At 44.3% G+C, this 21,954-nt stretch overlaps 1 protein-coding gene across 2 annotated transcripts in view; it reads right to left on the minus strand.

Annotated features, from left to right (window-relative positions):
* NEDD9 (neural precursor cell expressed, developmentally down-regulated 9) overlaps window positions 1-21,954 on the minus strand; it is a 296,941-nt gene that overhangs the window by 94,638 nt on the left and 180,349 nt on the right. For both annotated transcript variants that reach the window (XM_036868228.1, XM_036868227.1), the window contains one exon: window positions 19,604-19,791. In XM_036868228.1, the coding sequence (XP_036724123.1) occupies window positions 19,604-19,615 (12 nt within the window). In that variant the 5' untranslated portion in view covers window positions 19,616-19,791. The remainder of the gene's footprint in view (window positions 1-19,603; window positions 19,792-21,954) is intronic.

Below are 21,954 nucleotides of genomic sequence, written 5' to 3' on the forward strand. Positions count from 1 at the left end.
CTTTTGCTTACGGGCACCTCTGTCCTGGGAGAGGGACAGGAGGGGTTTCATCTTCTCTCTTTATTCAGAAGAGCCCAGTAGTAACATTTGCCAGGCTCCCGAGGGGGAACAGAGCCAAACAGTGGCTGTTATGATAGCACAGTGTGTATGTGATGGAAAGCATGAATCCGAAGGAATTTGGAATGAACATAATGGAGTAATGAGGATGAATAGTTCAATTAAATCTGGTCAAGGAATATCTAGTTATAGGATCTGGAGAAAACATGATGATGGAAATGAGGACAGGGTCATGGCAGGGTCTCCAGTGCAACCGAGCCTGTGTATCAGCACAGAATCTGAACGTTCCAGATGCACCCAGGCGTGAATCTACAAGTTAATCATTTTCATTTGCAATATGGGGCAGTGGCAAAACATGGAGAGGAACCTGTCACACTGCGTAGATGTCTACGGAGAAAGCCACCCCGAGCCCTCTGTCTAGAAGCCGCTGGCAGATAGGGGCTTCTACTTCTATTTAAGCAGCTCAGTACTCGTAGGTAGTGAGACTCCAAGGGCTGTTTTGTAGGTCAAATGTAAACACATCGGAGAATGGCTACTTAAGTAGAAAGTGGGCGGTTGGAAGACTGGAGTCTTTATTGGACAAAAGGTCAACATTCATGAGTGAGAAGAAAGAGGTGGTGTTTGGGGGTGGGGAAGAGATGGAGGAAGACATTCCAAAGTATGCTGCCAGTCAGGCTCAGGAATGTGTTTCAATGTTAGCAAAGGGAGGGAGCCAGGAGCTCTGTTTTCTGAAGCACAGGTGCAGGGGATGGGAAACAGACCAGGGTGAGCAAGTGGGAAAAGGGCTCAGACAGGAGCAGGAGCTAGTCCGTAGGGAGGAGGGGCTCTGCTCTGAGCCCTGAAACACCCAAAGAGCTTAGGATACTTTTTAGAAATTGGACTTCTGCCCACAGCCATGTGTAGCCATCTCAGTTTGGCATGAAAGGTCTGTGGTGATGGCACCTTTCTCCCAGAATGAGTGTGGTTTGAGGGGCAATTCTCTGTCTGATTCTACAGCGGATGCCATGTCAAGTTCATCCACGCTAGGGCAACAGGGACTTTCTCTGGTGACTTTGCAGCTCAGGTAATAATTCATAACAGATACATGTGCTGGTTTTTCTCCGTTTGCCTCCTTACCCACTCAGATTCATTCTCCCCTCTTTTCTGCTCAGCTCTGTGCCCTGGGAGGGTGACGCCTGAGGGCTGCTTCCCCTCTGCCCCCTGGCTTCTCCCTGGGTTCAGAGGTTGGAAGGAGAGAGAGGTCGTGGCATTTCTTCCCTGCTCCGTCCCTGCTTCTGTGTCTCCTCTTTGACAGTTGCCATGTCTCTCTACAGCCTCAGCTTCCACTGGATTCTGTTAACGCTACTGCTGCCCTTCCCCTTCCAGCCTAGGCTAGTTACAACTTCCCACCGCGGCCAGTCTCTGGATGCCATGGCACCCCAGGTTTGCTCCCTTAACCCTGCCCACATCTCCATCTCAACTCCTTGACCATCTGAAGTGTTTAAAATTTGTTTCTTGCCAAACCCTGAACTGATAACACTAACTTTGTTGAGTGTTATTATGTGCCAGGCTCTATTCTCAGTCCTCTGTGTGCACTGACCCACTTAATTCTTAAACTTTATTGATGAGGCCAAGGCACAGAAAGGTTAAGACATTTGCCCAAGGTCACACAGTAAGTGGCAGAGTCAACTTTGAACCCAGGTATTTGAACTCTAGACTCTGAGTACTTAACCACTGAATCATCCTACCTTTCTCTAGCTTGAGTCACTTCCCTGGAGCACAGCTAAAAACGAGAAAGTGAGACCCAAAGACCTCTAAAATACATGCCCCAAAGGTTCACTTACTAAAGCTTATTCATAGGCAGATGTCTCAGATCACAATTCACTCTCGTTTTATGCCTACTTATGACAGGATAGGCTATCAAATTTCCCATCGCAGTGGTTCTTAGCTTTGGTTGTACAACAGAATCATCTGGGGAGTTTTCATCTATCCCTATGCCCAGGCCATGCCCTAGACTAATGCTTTCACAACTTTGGAGGTGGAACCCAGGCTGGAAAATTTCTTAAGCTCCCAGGAGATTTCAGAATGCTGCCCAAATCTGAGCATCTGAGAACTGTCCTAACCCACAGCAGCAGTTACTGGAAGGCAGGGGTGATGAGTGAACAGGCCTGGTGATATAAGTAAAGGGTAACAGCTGGCAGCTATCCGAATGGAGGATGAAGAGGAGCCGTGGAGAGTTTGCCCAAGAACCAAAGAAATAAATAAAAAATAAAGCACGATCTGGGTTCATTTAGTGCCTGGGAAAACTGCTCCGAAGTCTGAAGACATTTTATTTTTTTCTTATTACTACATTATAGTAATTGTCCTGAGTCACTTTAAAAGGTAGAATTATTGTCAATATACTTTGTTTCTTGAAGCAAAGGACATGTATACCTTTTAGAAAACTCTTTACCCCCAAAGATTACATCAGTAACGTTATTCTTAAATAAGGTAGAGTCAGGTACCTGGAAGATACAGTTACAATACAATATTTCTGATTGATCTATAGATGCCAGATAAAGGAGGAATTGCTGTTTGACAGCAAATGTTTATCAAAATACACTTGCTGACCTTTAGCAGAAGCTAAGCTCACCTGCTCTTGATTCATGGTCACAGTGGACATTTTTATATTTTTCAGTCCGCACATGGGTGCTAGGCCTTTGTAAAAACAGAGGGTGCTGCCAGCGGCTGGTCCTCTTGGAAATGGTCGGCACAAGGAAAACGCAGGCTTCGTGTATCTGAATGTCGGATGCGGTCTCCTAGTTGTTATTGTTGCTTGTTCCTTTTGGACTGGGCTTGGAATATTCCAACAATCTGTTCCTGGCGGCAGACCAAACAACTTTTATTCCTTTCTTATGTTTCTTGTGGCTGGTCTTCTTGTTTACATGCTTGCCTGCACAAAGCTAACGTGGGATGTGATGACGGTTTGCACGCTGCCCCGCGGCTGGCGCTGGTCCACTCACCGCACCCCCTCCCCACCCACCAGGAGCTCAGAAGCAGGGGCACTGACCGAGGGGAAACTCAACAATGGCCATTCCAACGCAAGCAAGGGCCCCTCTTCTCCTTTCACCCGCCTCACCCCTGCTCCTCTACTCCCACTAATGCCTCTCCCCCCTCCCTGCTCTCACAGGGCCCTAGTGCTCTTTTTTTATTATGGTTTTATTATGGTTTTTTTATTATTGTTTTTTTATTATGGTTTTTTCATGGTTATTTCACCATGAAAATAAAGCTTCAGCCCAGGTACTCTGGGGGAACTTCAGGGTGTGGCTCCTGGGGACCGTCTTACAGTGACAGTCTTGCACAGACAGTTCCTGCTGAGTGTCTCATCCTCGGCACTGGTGACACTTGGGGTCGCATCGTCTCGTGGGGGACTGTCCTGTGTGTTGTAGGACGTTTCGCAGCATCCCTGGCCTCTACCCACTAGGTGCCAGTAGCAGCCCTTCCCCCAGGTCGTGACAATGAAAGATGTCTCCGGACATTGCCTGGGGGGCAATATCACCCCTGGTTGAGAACCACAGATGTAGACCCTGACTTTCAACTTCCACTGGATGCTGGGGTCAAGGACTAAGCTAAAGTCTCAGTGACTTTCGTGCCAGCACTTGGCTGTGAGATGGGTGGGCTGCTGTCCTCTAACTAAAGCATCGTCATGGAGACGAAGAGTTGGACCTGTTTTATATGGACCCCCAGGTTGACGGGGAACTTTCCAGCAGTCAGAGTTGTCCCAAGGTGAAATGAGTGGCTTCGGAGTGGCTGGTCTTCCCTTACAGGGCAGGCCGGATATCCTCTATTCGCCCTTCCAGAACCGTCTCCACCCTTCTCTCCCCGTCTCCGTGGCCCAGACTCACCTGTAGGGACTCCGTGGATGGGCTTCCTTGCCCTCCGGCTTCTAGTTGGAGGGAGGGAGGAGGTGAGGTCAGGGTGTTGATTCCCTGTCTTCCCTCATCCTGCAAGGTTGCTACGGGCTGGCTGGGCCCCCGACAAAGGCTGAGCTCCAGTTGGGTGGCCGCCCTTCAGTGCGCTTGGCCTCTTCCCAGGGAGGCCTCAGGTACCAGCCCTGGTGGCCGTACCACCCTGTGGTTTTGCTCTGCCCAGCCCTCTCTCGTAGCTGGCCCTGGCATCAAATCCTCTGAGTTCCTGTTAAATTAGGATAATTTGGATATATCATATATTTCTAGCTGGGACCTTGTCTAATACGCAAAGTCGTGGCGACTTTATATTGAGGATACACAGACCTTCAAGGCCTCTTCTGATCCCCGGATCTATGATGCTATGGTAGGCAAAGGTGAGTGTTTCAATAGTTGCTTGAACGGTACTCCGAGGAGAAAAATCTCTTCAGCTTGGCTGAGAGATAATGCATATTTATTCATAAATATTTGTGTCATCGCTGTGGAGGAAAGACGGGCATGTTGGGAACACCGAGCACTTGCGTTGCAGATGGTATCAGTCATCGGACAAAGAACCCCTCTTACAAGCCCTTCTTTCGCACAGAATTCTGACTGTTTTCACCCTCAGAGTAGCCATGTCCTTCAAGAGACTCTGGGCTGTTCCTCAGCCCCTAGATGTGAATATTGATTTATTTCATTCTTCCTGCTAAGATGAGCTTAGGCACAAGTGTGTGACGCGTTCTGCATTAGCTGGAAAGGGAGTTCATCAGAGGGGCTGCTAGTAAAATTTCCTCACTCATAAAAGGAGAGACACAATAAAAGGCTCTTCCCTTTACCCCACCTCTGGACACTGTGAGGGCTGTGATATCCAGAGCTGCAGCAACCCTCTTGCTACCATAAGGAAAGTGGAGCCCAAAGATGAAGGGATCTTGGGCCTTGATGCCATCTTTGAGTCAATGAATTGACCAAACTTAGAACTACTCTTCTTCCAGAGTTATATCATGTGACATAATAAATGTTCTGATTGTTCAAGCTACTTTTACATGAGATTTCTGGTACTTGGCCAGCAGCCCAAAGTACCCTAATACACTGTTCCAGCTGTTCATCTCATTTAATCCAGTAATGAACCGTAGAGATTAAAAATGTCATCTTAAGCCTCTCAGCAGCTTTTGCTCACTCCCTCCTTGAAAATCTTTTAAAATCGGGCTTCCGTGTTACTGTGCTCTCCAGCTTTTTCCTCTGCCCCATTGGCTATCCCATTTCACTCTTTTTCTAGATTCTCCTCTTCTTTTTGGGACTCTTCTCTTTTCCAGCAATAGTCACCATGTGGGTTCCCTCACCCGGTGCCATAAATTTCATTACCAGGCAGACGCCGATGGCCCCACAAGTAAATCTCTAGCCCTGATTGCTCCCCTGCTGCCCAGCCTTGTATATCCAGCCACCTACTTGACCGGCCCCTTGGCCATCTAATGGGCAACCACAACTTCACGCGTCCGAAACAAAGTCTTGGGGTGCCCCCTCAAAACATCTTCTTCTCCAGGTTTCTATATCTCAGTAAATGGCATCCTCTTCTTGCACAGGCCAAAGTATCGAAATCATCCTTTATTCCTTTCTTATTCCACAACATGCAACCCACACCCTACACCTGTTTAACAACTGTTCCAAACATTCATTTCTTGCCTCTTTTCACCACTGCTAGTCTAAGCCACAGAGCTCTCTGTCCTGCACTATGGAAACAGCTCCTTCTGGCTCCTCCTGCTTCTCTGGCCACCCTACAGTCTGCACTCGGCACATCAGCCCCAGTGATTTTTCTAGAATAAGTCAGATCTTGTTATTCCCCTGCTCAAACCCCCCGTGATTTCCCATCTCACTCCGAATACACTCAAAAGTCACTATGCTGGCCTACGATGCCCCATATGATTTGGCCCCTAGACCCGCCTCCAACTATCTCTTTACTGCAACCATATGGGACTCTTTTATTTTCCTTGAACATGTTTTCTTTTCCTCGAGCCCATGTCTACCTTATGACCTTTGCGTTGACCACTCCCCATGTCTGGGATGTTCTTCTACCAGCTAGACCCATGTCACATAACTCACTAAATTTTTTATTAAAGTATAGTTGATTTACAATATTATATTAGTTTCAGGTGTACAACATAGTGATTCAAAATTTTTATAGATTATACTCATTTAAAGTTATTACGAAATATTGGCTCTGTTCCCCGTGCTGTACAAGATATCCTTGTAGCTTATTTATTTTATACATAGTAACTTATGCCTCTGAATCTCCTACTCCTATCTTGCCCCTCCCCCCTTCCCTCTTCCCATTTGCAACCACTAGTTTTTTCTCTATAACTGACACCACTCACTTTCTTCAGGTCTCGACTGGACTGCCACTGCCTCAGAAAGAACTTTAACACTCTACCAAAACTTAACACTTTAAAACTTTAGAACTTAACTTTAACACTCTGCCAGAACTTTAACACTCTTTAACTTTAACACTCTACCAAACTAGCATGTCTTTTCATTTTCCATTTCTTTACCCTGCTTTATTTTTATGCTTACAATGTCCCACTCCTTGACAGTCAATTACGTATGTGTTTGCTTATTATCTGTCTCTCTGACTTGAAAATAAGCTCTGTGGGAGCAGGAATTTTGTTTTGTTCGCTGCTACATCTCCACTTTAAACAACACCTGGCTGTGTAAGATTTGCTGAATGAATGAATGGCTCAAATCCATTATCCCTTTATTGTATAGCAGAGAGCTTAAGTGGAATCTTAGGTTACAGAGAGAGGGAAAAAGGCAGCTAGGATTAGGACCCAAACCTTTACTCTTCTGGTCCAGGGCTCTTTCTGTTACTTTATACTGTCACATACCTGAATAAGTTAATGATTATTTTTCCTTCAAAGGTAATTTGTGATTTTATAGGGAACAAAGTCATCAAGCACAGAAATGGGTTTCCAATTGGGCAGTTTGTGTCAGCAAGCCAGGAGGGAGATTATGTGTGTGTGTGTGTGTGCATGCGCGTGTGCGCGTGTGCAGTGGTGGAGGGTAGGAGTGCTGGGTGACAATAGGTGCAAAAAGTCTCCCTGGACTTGGATATCATATCACACCTCAAAACCAGTCTAGTATGTAACCTGGACCCTTCTTTACCCTATAGCAAGTAGATGCGTCTTCATGAAGGAGTTAGCTTTCTAAGGATTTTAAAAACAATGAGAGAAAAAGAAATGCAACATCCAGATTGTAGAATGGGGGGTCTGTGTTCAGTATCAGGGTCAGGTCTTTTAAGAATAAACCTCCTTCCAGAAAACAGTTCAGTCTGCGATATTCAAATCAGAAGGGAGGCATACCTGAAGGTGTTAACCAAGTAGCCTAGTTTAGCTGTATAAGCTAATAATAAAATCTGCCCTTTATTGGGTGCTTACTATGTTTCAGATGCTGTTTAAGTGCTATTAATGATAAAATCAACACCCATTGCTAACATTTATTTGTGGCTTACTACATGACAAGAATATATAATTTTAAGTGTTTAACAAGCTCATTTGACCCTCATGAGAACACTTATAAGGAAGGTGCTAGTATTTTCTGCATTTTGCTGATCAGAAAACTGAGTTCTAGATGGATCCTGAATTTCCTAAGATCGTTCAGCTGTGAGGGATTTGAACCCAGGCAGTTTGACCCATAGCCTGTGCTATATTAAACTGCATACTTGTGCCCTCTCATTTAATGATCACAATTCTAGGAAATAGGTACTATCATCCCCTCTTTACAGTCCCTGCGTTGAATTGCCATAAACCGATACAGGGGCTTAAGCCTCTGGTGCTTTTAAGTTAGTCTTGAAGATATTGGTCATCCTTCCTTATGGTTTGTGATTGAGAAATGTTCACAGTTCTCTGCACACTGAAAACTACAAAACATTGCTGAGAAAATTAAGGAAGACCTAAAGAAGTGGAGAGATATGAGGTCTTCATGGATCAAAACATTCATTATTGGTAAGATGTGAACTCGCCCTAAATTGTTTATAGACTCAGCACCATCTCAGTCAAAAGCTCAGTGGGTTTTTTTTTGTAGAAATTGACAAACTGATTCTAAAGCTCATATGGAAATACAAAGGACCTAGAATAGCAAAAACAAAATAAAACAAACAAAATTTTAAAAACAAAACAAAAAAATGATAAAAGAGGAACAAAGTTGGAGGACTAATGCTACTTGACGTCAAGGCTTATAAGGTACACTATTCAAGCTTCAAGATAGACCAATAGATCAATGGAACAAATACATATATAGGCAACTGATTTTTGATAAAGGTGCAAAGAAAATTTAGTGGGGAAACATGGTCTTTCCAACAAATGGTGTTGGTACAATTAGATATCCACATAAAAAAATGAACTTCAATCTATACCTTCCATCATATAAATATTAACTCAAAATGGATCAGAGAGACATGTAAAGCCAAAAACTATAAAACTTCTGGAAGAAAATGTAGGAGAAAATGTTTGTGACCTTGGGTTACGTAAAGATTTCTTAGACACCACACCAAAAGCACAATCCATAAAAGAACAAATGAATAAATAAGACTTCATCAAAATTAAAAATGTCTGCTCTTCCAAAGACAATGTTAACAGAATGAAAAGACAAGCCAAAGCCTGGAAGAAAATGTTCACAATACAGATATCTGACAAAATAATTACATGTAGAATTGATAAGAAACCCTAAAAACTCAATAATAAGAAAACAACCTGTTAAAAATTGACAAAATATATGAACAGACATTTTATTAAAGAAGACATATAGATGACAAATAAGCACATGAAAAGATGTTGAACATCATTAGTCATTAGGGAAATGCTAAGTAAAACCGTGGTAAGATACCACTACACATCTATTTGAATGGCTAAAATTAAAAGAAAAATATGACCATACCAAATGTTGGCAAGTGTTGTAGGAACTGGAACTCTCATATACTGCTGATGGGACTGTAAAATGGTACAACCACTTTGGAATCCAGTTTGTCAGTTTCTTAGAAAGTTAAGCATAGACTTACCATATGACCTATTCATTCCTTCCTAGGTATTTATTTAACCAAAAGAGAAGAAAACACATACTTATGCAAAGATTTTAATTTTGCTGAGTAAAGGGAGCCAGAAAAAAGGGTATGCTTCATTTATATAAATTTCTAGGAATTGCAAACTAATGTGCAATGGCAGATAGGAGATCAATGGTTTTCTGGGATGGGAGTAGGAAGGGGCAGAAGGTGGGATTATAAAGAAGCATGAGGAAATTGGGGGAGGGGTGATGGATATGTTCATTATCTTGGTTGTAGTGATGGTTTTACAGCTGTACGTGTATGTCAACATTATCAAAACTTACAGTTTAACTATGTGTAGTTTATTGTATGCCAATTATACTTCAATAAAGCTGTTTAGAAAAACCAAGGAGTTAACATCTGTGGAGATAGCTTTATACGTGTGTGACAAGCTGGCATGAGGTCACAGAGTATACAAACCCTTCTCCCTAGACACACAGGAAGACAGACAGGCAGACAGACAGAAACACGTACACACACTAATAAAACACCTGTAGAGACTAGGGATAATGCTCTTGAGTTTTCAGGCCATATTCTTTATCCCCTGCATCTCTGCCCTTTATGTACTGTCCTATATATCCCAGAGGTTCGGTAGTAGAGCCTTTTGACTTTATTTTCACTTCAACAGGTTTGTGTGAAATCTAAAGCCTCGAGTGCACAAGATTTCAGACAGAGTTGTGGGGTGGAGAATGGAGAAGGACCTACTGTATAGCAGTAGGGAGAAGGGACAGGGGTTAGATGCTAACCCACCAGCCAGCAGGTGAGAGGTGCCACTTAACCTTTCAGCTTCTGGAAGCTGAAATTTGTAATGAGCTGTCACTCTATTTATCACCTAACAGTTACTGCAATTGGATAAGGTGTGAAAAAACCTGGAGAACATTACCTGTCAATGACCTTAGTATCTTTGATGAAGCTGTCTCTGGTGGGGTCCCAGATGTAATTGAAAGTCAGCACGTAGCCTGTTAAAATGGTTTAGGTTCTTTCCATCCCTCCATTCTGTGGACTGTTTCTGGCTTACAATATGGCAATTGTTTTGTCAGATCACTAAAGACAGTCATATTATTAGAACATCTTGATCTTGACTTTATCTATGTTTCAGTCAAAATTGCACGAGGCTGGTTCAGCTGCAGTTCCAGAAGCGTGTAGAGTGAACCTGAGCTGTTGCTGGGTAACAGTACTGCCTGCCCAGGTGCACCCATCAGGTGATGTTTACCTTGACGTATATACCATGGTCTAAGGTCAGTTAGGTTCATAAAACTGATTTTGTTGGCATGCTCAAGGTGGAACTGGCTCACAGCATCAGCTATAGTTAGAGTAATTTAAAATAAAAAATACAACTGGCAAGTAGACTAGAAAGTTTTGAGGCAGCTCTGTAGGCTCAGGTAGGCTCACTACATGAGGAGCCAAATTATGACAAGGTTGCTTGGTGTCCACAGAATCATAAAAAAAGGCTCTTAATTGGTCTTAGAATGTTACTGTCAATGGTTTGAGGCACTTTTGCCCACAATAGGGATGGTTTCATCAAGAGAACCATAATGCTTTGGTCAACACCACCAAGACTGTGTCTTCCCTAGATGCTTCACGTTGATGGGCTCTGCCATCCAGAGGGCTTCTGTGACACTCTGATTCTTTTTACTGCTTCCTTGGCTAACCAACTCCTGTTTACATAGCCTTCATCCAAACAGGTAAGATGCAGCCAATTAGTTTTCTACTCACTAACTTAAAATCACGTGCACATCCTGCCCATTACTGTACCCCGGGATCTGTGGGGCTGAAGTTTGAGATGCTCCCATACACTTCTATTTTATATATAGCTGGATAGTTTCTTGGCTTATTTCCACAGCTGGCTAATTATATCCTTCCTGTTTTTGCCAGTTTGTATGCATTTTATCCGTGCATTTTACTAGTTTCACTCTGAAAGCGACCTTACTTCCAGGTTCCTTAAAGATACCTAACTAGCCTGCCTCCACCTTTCCTGCTCCCCATACTGACCACTGATTTGAGTTCAAGTTTTGCCAACAAACCTAATCCCCTCACTGTCTTAATAAGATGGCCATGATATTTCCCCAACTCACAAGAATAATTTTTTTTAAAGAAGGGGAGCAGTGAGCATGGAAAATAGAGAATGAGGGACTTCCCTGGTGGCTCACTGGTTAAGAATCCGCCTGCCAATGCAGGGCACATGGGTTCGAGCCCTGGTCCGGGAACATCCCACATGCTGCAGAGAAACTAACCCCGTGTGCCACAACTGCTGAGCCCGTGTGCTGCAACTATTGAAGCCCACATGCCTAGTGGCTGTGCTCTGCAACAAGAGAAGCCACTGCAATGAGAAGCCCATGCACCGCAACGAAGAGTAGCCCCCGCTCGCCACAACTAGAGAAAGCCCACGCACAGCAAAGGAGACCCAATGCAGCCAAAAAAAAGAAAATAGAGAATGAGGTAGAAAGATTGTAAAATAAAGGCACATGTAATTAAATTTTGTACTATTTTTAGTATCTGATCTGTAAACCTGGAAATGTGATTGTATTTTGGCTAAATAAAGTAATATAATTGGCACTGCCATAAATCTAATTCCTATTATTATTGTTACTTGATTTTATGTGATAATGTTTAGAGTAAATCAGCACCATAATTTCCAGCCAAGTGGCAGCTATTATTTTTATTTCTTTTCCCTCCCTTGCTGTTATGGTGGTGGAGGGGAGACCTCAGAATGTTAAATAGTTTGACTAAGATTCTTAGAGAAACTAAGAGAACTAATGTGCAGCCTTTAACTACTCAGTGTCAGATCTCCAGATGAGAATGTTAAAATTCAGGCAAAAAAATCCAGATATAGAAACTGTGTGAAGGTAAAGTCAGAATTTTAAACAGTTATATAAATAACTGAGTGTTCCACAGACATGCAGGTGGTCAGAGGTGCGGCCAAGGTTTACCCAGATTTCCACACGGGAGTTCTTTCCACGAGTGAAGCACTGCTCTCCAGACAACTTTCAGAACCTGACAAGGAGACCAACCTTCCCTGGGCCCACTCTCTCATTCTTTTCCAGGTATTTTTTGGAAGGTTCTGTGTCTTCTCATGTTCGATTTCAACTGAAAGGAGGACATCAAGGCATCTTTTCCGTGAGACAATGTGATGGTTGTAAACCAGGCTGGCACCATCCAGAATTTCTCTTCCTATAAACTCCGTCTCCACCCTTTAAGTTCTCTTGACAGAATCAAGCACAAAACACAAGCCCTAATAGGTGACTTTGGCCTCCGAATAAAGCATTACATGGTATTCTGCTTCTATTTTTCTTGACTTTCCGCAAAGTAATTTAATATCCCTAAGGAGCCAAGAGGCATTTCCTGTAATTAGGGTTTGCTACTGGCACTTGCTGCCTGAAACAGTCATCTGTCCAGCTCTCAGACTGAGGGGACTGTGCTGGAATTGTGGGTTCAGGGCAGGGTGGTCATAGTCTTCCTCACCCTGGAGTCCTGGATAGAAGGTTCTAGAAACGATGCTCCAGCTGTATCTTGAGATTTTATGAGCCCTTTTATACATTAATTGGAAGCAACAGGAATGGGTAGGAGGCCTCTTGGCCAGCACTGAACTGAGCTGTCACTGATTAGCTGTGTGTAGCTTATGTTCTCTGGGTCTTTGTTGCCTCAACTAAAAAAAAACTTGAAAGGATTGAAAGCAAGGGGCATTTAAGGACTCTCTGAGGCAAACACTACTATCATCTTTGCACTTCTTAGTTCTCAGCCTTCTTTGGGCCAGTAGCATGCTGGTAGAAGCAATTTACTCCACTTTCCTGGTCTGCTCCCTAAAAGGTCCCACACCCTCTCTCTTCTTATCTATGCTGCTGGAAGGGAGAGACCCTGAGATGTGGGGGCCACATGGTGGAAAACCCAGATTCCTGAGGAGAGCTGCCCAAGAAAGCCACAGACTATCACAGGGGTGAGGGCTGAACTGTATTGTGCTAAACCACTGAAATTATAGGGTTTACTTGTTACGGCAGCTCGCTGCAACACTACGCTGACTAGTGTTTTCTTCCAGCTCTGTTGTGTCTGAGGAATGGCAAGTATAGGACAGAGGCAGAAAGAGATGTGAACACAGGAAGGAAGCACTAGATGTAAACCTACTGTTTTGCTTGGATGTCATTCTCAAGGATGCTTCTCTCAAAGAGCCAGTGAAAAGACAGAGAGGGCTGTGGATAATACTTAAAGCATAGGGGATGCATGGTTCTTTATGGTGTAACGGCGACTCTGTGTGTGTTACAAGGCCCTGGTCAAACCCGGAGAAATATTTTTAAAAAGAGAATAAAGGACAATTGTGAGAAAATGATGACAGAAACCTCCTTCATCAATAAGAGAACTCAGAATAGGTCTAAGGACAAAAAGCTCACTGATTCCCACACTCGTGATGTTTGTGTGGAGATGGTGAATATAGAGTCACCTCAGACTTCTTAGTGATTGCGATATTTTTGTTGTGCTCTTCTAGAATTTTTTTTTTTTTTTTGTCATATGGAAAGTGATTAGGTCTGGGTGGCTGCTGATCACTTGGGGAAAACAGACTGTTCTTTCCATGTTCTTTTTTTTTTTTTTTTAAAGATTTATTGATTGATTGATTGATTGATTGCTATGTTGGGTCTTCGTTTCTGTGCTAGGGCTTTCTCTAGTTGTGGCAAGCGGGGGCCACTCTTCATGGCGGTGCGCGGGCCTCTCACTATCGCGGCCTCTCTTGTTGCGGAGCACGGGCTCCAGATGCGCAGGCTCAGCAATTGTGGCTCACGGGCCTAGTTGCTCTGCGGCATGTGGGATCTTCCCAGACCAGGGCTCGAACCCGTGTCCCCTGCATTGGCAGGCAGATTCTCAACCACTGCGCCACGAGGGAAGCCCCTCTTTCCATGTTCTTAGTTTAATATCTTTTCAGAATGGATCCCCACAGATAGCGTTTTCATCTTGACTTATTTTTACTGAGCGAAAGTACCATTTTCAAGAAACCCCCAAAGCTTCATATTTTCGAATAAATGGGGCCTCTCTGTGGGAAAAGAAAGCCACAGAAGACAGTGGGAAACCACGTGGCCCCGTGTTAAATCAGGGGAAACGTCTGGTAGGGATAAGAAAGCTGGTCCAAGCTCAGGGGTCACTTTCTGTGTTCCGGCTCCTGTTTACTTTCTGGACCTAAGTCAGGTGTCTCTTTGACAGTGTAATTTCTGCAGTGCCTCTGGGCTTTGCGATCCATAATCAAACACAGTAAACCTTCAGCAATCCCATCCAGGGGAGCTCAATTTGACTTGATTTAGATGAGAAAGTTAAATCTCTGTCCAGACATGCTTCTTTGCAGGCACAGCGACTCTTACACCTGCAGGACACTTCATCTTGGAATATGCTTCCCATTTCCCAGACAAGCTCAGGGGATCTGCGTCCCCCAATAAAATTCCTGTCTGCACTAAATTGCCTTATAGTAGAGATTTATACCTCAATAAAACTACATCTTGAAAAGGAGAATTGGTTTGATTGTATAACTGACATAATTTATGCATGTTTTAGTTTTGGAATAGACTTGGTATTTATGCAAGGGGGAGAGGTCTTTGTGATGTGATGTGTATTTCCACATCGACAGAACTGGTGACAGTCAGGACAGCGGGAAGAAGTATCCTCAGGCACCTTTAGATCACACCAGAATTTGAGAAACACCCTCCTTCAAGTTAGGAGATCAAACCTCTCTTCCTGGCTTGTAATCAGTTACCACCCACTGACTATCTGCTGAAAGAAAGGGAAGGGAGCAAATGCTTTTTGGATGACTTCTTTGTATGAAACATTATGCTACATGCTCTAAGTATATATGTTTTATTTAACTCTTTCAACAGTCTAACAAAGTTGGCAGTATTATCCTCATTTTGCAGAGGAGAAATCGGAGGTTGAGAGAGGGTAAGAAATGTTAGTAAATAGTGGGGCAGAGATTTGAACCCAGATCTTTCTGTCTCCAAACAGCATCCATCCTTTTCCCACTAAGCCACTCGCTCACTCACCATCCTGCTCGGCTTCCTCTATGTGTCCAGAATTGGGCTCAATGTTTTAGGGTTCAGAATAGGTCACCTTTCAACCTACTGAGAGACATACTGAGAAATTTCTTAAGAAGATGATGGTAAATTCTCCCATGCACTTAGGGAACTTCTGTTCACGTGTATGGCTGTGGACGCTGCAGTGCACTGACCAGGAGCCCCACTTGAGACCGAGCAATCATCCCGTCAACGTCTGAAGACTCGGCCACTGGCAGCTCTCAACCGAGCCCTCCTGAGATTGTCCTCGGCCGAAGACAGCCTCTCCGGCAGGTCATGCCTCCTCCCTGGGGCAGCCCACGTCCTGTAACTAGTCTCCACCCCCTTGCCTTGGTTCCGGACAACTCCGAAGGGCCACCCCAGAGGGTCTGTGTGATCAGCTGGGGCCTCTACTGTGACGGCACTGCGGTCCAGCTCTCCCGCTGCCTAATCCTGCTTCCTTTGCCGCTCGTATGTGTTCCTGAGAGCGCTCCCCGTAACCCCCTGCACACCAGTCTCCATCTTTCCAGAGTTTGCTTCTCTGGGAACTCGACCTGTGAGGTTGTCAAATCAAATTTGCCCCGTGGATAAATAATGCTTATGCTTAGTCAGTTAACGGGCTCATGGCCCCCTCCAAATTCATAGGTTGAAGTCCCAACTCCCCATATCTCAGAATGTGACTGTGTCTGGAGATAAGGTCTTTAAAGAGGTGATTCAGGTTAAATGAGGTCATTAGAGTGGATGCTACTCCAATAAGACTGGTGTGCTTATAAGAAGAGATCAGGACACAGGCACACACAGAGGGGAGACCGTGTGAGGACACGGCGAGAAGACAGCCAACTACCAGCCAAGGAGCGAGGCCTGAGAAGAAACCACACCTGCTGACAGCTTGACCCTGGACTTTCTGCCTTCAGAACGGTGAGAACATACAGTTCTGTTGCATCCCCTGGGCTGCAGAACTCTGTAACGGCAGCCCCAGCAGACTGATAAAGGCAGATTTCGAGGCACTTCTTCATTTCAGTCCCTATTCTTCCATCTTTACTCTTAAGGAACACCCAGAAGTCTGAACAGGTTAAACGGTCTTTTAGATGCAAGGAGGTAAGGTAATAAGTCTCAGTAGACAGTTTTCATAGTCTCGAAAATATGTCAAAATATCATATTTTAAAAGAGGTGCAAAAGGAGTATGTGAACTACCCCATCTCGTTGCACATTCCGTTTTAGGACAGTCATCACAAGCCTATAAGTCCTCCGTCTGACACCTATGTTGGGCCTGGAGTGAACTTATATTTCATGGGAAAAGGATGCCATCTTCAAGTTCCGTCAGTCAGCACTTTTCTGGCCCTCTGTGAAGCAAGAGGTCAGCGTGGCTTTTCTTCTTTAGGTACACCCTAACAGACCATGTCCAACTGCCAGCTTCCTGCCTTCGTACAGAGGGGAAGAGTAAGAAACGCCAAAGAAAAAGCTTTGTAGTTTAAGACATTTTTCTTTCAGTTTTTCCGAGCCAGCCTTTGTATCTTCCCCAGCAGTGCGTCGGGGAACGTTTAACTACCAGCTTTCTAAAAATGAACCAAAAAGAAGCTGCAGATTCCTGTGGTGTAAACACCCCCATTATGGCTGGCATCAGGCTACCGAGGTGGGAGTGCACAGTGGGTCTGCGGGCCGGACCAGCTGCCTTCACACGTGCCGATTCCCGCTGTGCGGCAGAAGAAGGTCGTCCGCTGGCGACCCTCAGCTGGCCCTCCACGTGGCCCTCCAGGTGGGGCCTGTGCTCTCCACTTTCTCCTCAGGGCTTGACATTTTCACGGTTACCTCAGGGCTTGCTGTTATTTGCGGAGCTTTTTGGTAAGGGGCTTTCTTTTAAGAGTATCTGTGAACGTAGCACAGGTTTCCCCAGACGATGTTTCTGGCCATGCATGCACTCACGGTGTCTCCACTGCTTCTCCTAGAACCAGAAAACCGCAGCCCGAGGGGGCTCAGGAGCACAGCCACGTCAGCCTAAGTTCGACTCTTAAAGGCCCATTCTCTCTCCAGGCCTTTCCTTACGCTCTGCTTCTCCCATCTTCCCCCTCTAGTGGTTTCCTTTAACTGCAGAGACTTTTTTTTCTTCTGTGCTCTGGAACTCCAGGTCTCATTGGAGGGCTTGGTATGTGCCAAACACAACTCTTAAGCTATTTACATAATTCATCACCAAAACATCCCCTCAAGGTAGGTGCTATTCTCACTCCCATTTTATAGATGAAGAAACTGAGGCACAGAGAGGTAAAGTAACCTGTTCAAGGTCCTACTACTGTCAGTGGCAGGGCTGGGATTCAAATCTAGCAGGATGGCTTCACGGCCATATGTTTAACCAGCACACTGCCCTGCAAAGAGCAGTAGGCATGTAGCCTTAGGAAGCACTGACAACAGGGAATAAATGCTCCTTTTTAATAGGAGACGCTAGCAATTGCCAAATAGTTACATTCTACGTAGTCTAGTATAAAGTTACATGTAAGTGTATGTGTGAATGTATGTGTGTGTGTATGGAATATTTAAATAAAGTTCAATAATGAGAGAAAGACTACCCAGAAGAGATGGAATTAATGATCTTAAAGGACCCTTGGACTCTGAACATAGATAATTCCAAAGCAAATTGAGGATTCCAGGTGGTAGGACTGTTCAGTTTTCAGGTTTAGGGCACCAAAAGTTGAGAAGCAACATGTATTTGAAATACCATGGAGCTAATATTCACTGCAGGGACTCAAATGAAATGAAATAGTGGCTTGCTTTAGAGAATGCTATCTCCCCTCCCTCTCTCTCCCTCTCTCTCTCCCTCTTCCTTCCTTCCTTCCCTCCCTCTCTCTCTCCCTCTTCCTTCCTTCCCTCCCTCTCTCCCTCCCTCCTTCCTCCTTTCCTTCCTTCCATCCTTCCTCCCTCCCTCCCTCCCCTCTTCTTCCTTCCTTCCCTCCTTCCTTCCTTCCTTCTTTCCTTCCTCTGCTTTTGTCTCAGTTTAGTAAAACTGGCTGAGTAGGTATAAAAAAATGAGAAGAGGTGATTTTTGTTTCACTCTTCATTAAGAAGTTCACACTGGGGCTTCCCTGGTGGCGCAGTGGTTGAGAGTCTGCCTGCCAATGCAGGGGACACGGGCTCGAGCCCTGGTCTGGGAGGATCCCACATGCCGCGGAGCAACTAAGCCCGTGAGCCACAATTACTGAGCCTGCGCGTCTGGAGCCTGTGCTCCGCAACAAGAGAGGCCGCGATAGTGAGAGACCCGCGCACTGCGATGAGGAGTGGCCCCCGCTTGCCACAACTAGAGAAAGCCCTCACACAGAAACGAAGACCCAACACAGCCAAAAATAAATAAATAAATAAATAAATTTATAAAAAAAAAAGAAGTTCACACTGAATGACTTGAGGAATCACAAATAAATGTAATCTGCTCCAGTTTGAATTCATACTTTGGTTTGGTTGAAGCCTCAAAATGTCCAATTCTGTGACAGATTTTTGTCATAGAATCCGAAGACTAGGAGGAATTTTTAAGGGATCATTACTTTAAAACACTACAGTGATATGACAATCTTACTGGTTTTTAAAGGCTTCCAGGAAAGTCCTTTTATTACTTACCAAAATGTTTTAAGAAAACACTTGTCATTTTGCTTAACTTACAGCCTTTCTCTGTAAATGAAATAGGGCCCTGTTTGGATTGACGCGGCTGCCTGGTGCTTTCTGATTTATGTTGATGGTTAGTTCTCCACGTGACACACACAATGGATTACTGATCTCAACACATAAGGGAATTAACTTTCTTTCTGTCGAGCACAAGTCACTTTATGTGCACTTTCTCATTTCATCCTCAAGACAATCCTCCTATCACCATTTTATAAATTTGAAAACAGAGACTCAAAAGCCTCCAGTAAGCGGCTCACACTCACATAGGAGTGAGGCTAAAGCCAGTTCTGCCCCCAAGGGCACCGCGCGAGGCCCCGCCGCCCGTCTCCAATAGAAGTCAGTTAATAGGTGCAATTACACATCACTTCTCCTACTTAGCTTCCATGAAACCTTTAGGAAGCCTTGGTCTGATAGGAGAGTTGACTCTTTTAACCTTAACCTCCACCCCAGGCCAAGGTGGTTTTCTTGGGGAATGGCTGAGTGGAAAAGGAATGGTTCAGAGATGACGGGCAGACAGAGAAAGGAGGCACCAGAGAACTGGCTAATCGGTAACCTAGGTGATCAGTTTCTGGAGGTTCAGAACTGTAACCTCCAGACTTGGGCACTAGTTACACTAGGTGGAATATTCTACCTCTTTCCCACAAGACTGCTTCCCCTGAGATTTCTGAATGGAAGAGGATTTCCCGTGGGCATCAGCATGCCCGTGTAAAAAGATACCCATGTAACAGAGCAAAATCTGGTGGCCTAAAATCAACCTTTCAATTTCAAGTGTTAGTGGCAGTCCTGGGTGGGAAAGGAATGCCATTTGTGTTACTGTTTCAAAGGAATTTGTCCCAGTTGAGTTGGACGAAAGAGACGCACACGAAATGCCTGGTTTTTTCATCGCTACTCACCCTTGCCCACATTTTCCCAGGTGCTTCTGTCTGTTAAGCCAAGGAATGTTGGAGCTCTGGGTCTTGAAAAGGACAATTCCAGTGTTGTAGTCGGCTGACCAGGTTCTTCGTTCTCATAACTCTGCTTAAAGAATACACGATGTTCTCAGGCCAGTGTATGACATTAAGGAATTCACAGCTTCCTGAGCCTGAAAAGAGAAGTTAAAAACAGTGGGTAGGGACTTCCCTGGTGGTGCAGTGGTTAAGAATCCACCTGCCAATGCAGGGGACACGAGTTTGAACCCTGGTCCAGGGAGATCCCACATGCCGCGGAGCAACTAAGCCCATGCGCCACAACTACTGAGCTCACGTGCCACAACTACTGAAGCCCACGTGCCTAGAGCCTATGCTCCGCAACAAGAGAAGCCACCACAATGAGAAGCCCGCGCACTGCAGAGCAGCCTCCGCTCGCCGCAACTGGAGAAAGCCCACGTGCAGCAATGAAGACCCAACGCAGACAAAACAAAACAAAAACAAAAAAAAAAACAGTGGGTAAACTCTGGCAGAGGCTGAGATGCTTTTCATCACTTAAGGGTGGCATCATAGCAGCTGGAAAAGCCAAATCTATATTAATGGAATCCATCAGTTATTCATGCAGTTGAGGATAACATTTATGGAGCTCATACTATGCATTAGCTGGAACTTTGAAGATGGCATAAAGTATGGTCCCGTCCTCAAGGAGCCCACAGTCTAGGAAGGCAAACCAAACAGTACAGTCCTGTAAAACGTTACAGCAACTCTGGTAGAATACTAAGTGGGTCTGGTGAAGGCACGAAGGAGGGAGAAGGTAAACTTTGGGTGGAGTCTTAAGTGATGCGTAGATGTTTGTCAGGTGTTTGTTTCTTACTGGGGCAAAATGGTAGAAATGAGTGATCTTTCATTGTCTGTAATCTACAACTTTAGTCCTGTTATTGATTTAACTTGTTTTTCTACCTCACTGCCTCATCATCCTCTTTTAAACTAATCTAATATGTTGCTACTTTGATAATCTTGAAGCCACAAAATGTGCCCGGCTCCACTTCTCAGCAGCAGTTTGTGAAGGTCCCTGGAGCCATATGCTTTTCTTGTTTCCCCAAAATGAGGAAAACTTGTACTTTGGCAATGTGGCCTTTAAACAGCTTAGATGCAAAGCCCAGAAATTAGATTTTTTGGGAAAAAAAAATTGCCTGGGCTTTTGGTTGGTTAGTACTGGCCAGTTTTTCACTTCCCCTTCATCATCTCTCAGCCATAAGGTTCAGGTTTGGGGGGAGGTGTGTGTGTATCTTTATGGACCGTAGTTGAAATATATATTCTTAGAGAAACCCTGATACTTAAACCATGTGGGGCACTTGGAAATCTTTTTGAGAATCAGAAATCTGAATCTTTGTAAAGGGAAAATGTTTTTCCCATCAAGAATGAAAAAATAAAAGCTAAATGAATGTTTTAAAATGTGGAGCTGAAAAATAAGGGTTGCGTCTAGGACATAGTAGAAGCTCGGCAAACTGTGTAATGAACCCATCCAGCTGCCTTGATGGAGAGAAGTCTTCCTAGCACTGCTTTCCAAACAGAGGATAATTGGGAGTTGGTCTTCTTTCACTTCTGCTAGGATAGGAACAGCCTTCTATAATTTCGGTTTGATAAACACAGTATCTGTAATCTTGTTTAAGAGGGAGGAAAAGGAATTTCCCTCGGAGGCACTTGCAGTGGCTCGGCAGGAGGACACGGGCCCATGACTCATCGTTCTGCCTGAATCTGTCTGTGTCACTCAAGGATCTCGGTCTGGACAGTGGAGAGAACCAGCAGTGAGAGTTATTGTGTCTCCAGCATCTGTCCATTTCCCCCTTAGGTCTTCACACCTTGAGGCATTTTAACGGCCCAAGGTGTCTGAGCTTAAATGCAAACACTCTGAGCTGATTTGTCTGTGGGGATCCCATAAACTGCAGCACTAGCAATAGAACATATAGAGATTTCATTAATTCTTTATTGTGAAATATAACACACGTACAGAAAGCTGTATAAAACAAATGTAGAGCTTAATAAATTATTGTAAATGTAAACCCCCCCAGGTCAAGATATAGAATACTGCCAGGACCCCAGAAGTTTTCCAGTGTCTTTCCTAATACAACCCTCTTTTTCCTTTAAAAGTGGTACTGCCCTTCAGAACTCTAATGGAAAACTGATGAATTCATAAAAGTGCTAACAAAAGATCAAGATGAAAAAAAAAATTAATTACATGGGACTGAGTGAACTAATGAGGATGATTATAATTTTTGTGACTTTCTGTTTGAATAATAAAAAAAAAAATCCCACAAGGACTCAAAGGCAAAAAATAT

This window comes from Balaenoptera musculus, chromosome 11, assembly GCF_009873245.2.
Source record: "Balaenoptera musculus isolate JJ_BM4_2016_0621 chromosome 11, mBalMus1.pri.v3, whole genome shotgun sequence".
In the NCBI taxonomy this organism is placed as follows: Eukaryota; Metazoa; Chordata; class Mammalia; order Artiodactyla; family Balaenopteridae; genus Balaenoptera; species Balaenoptera musculus.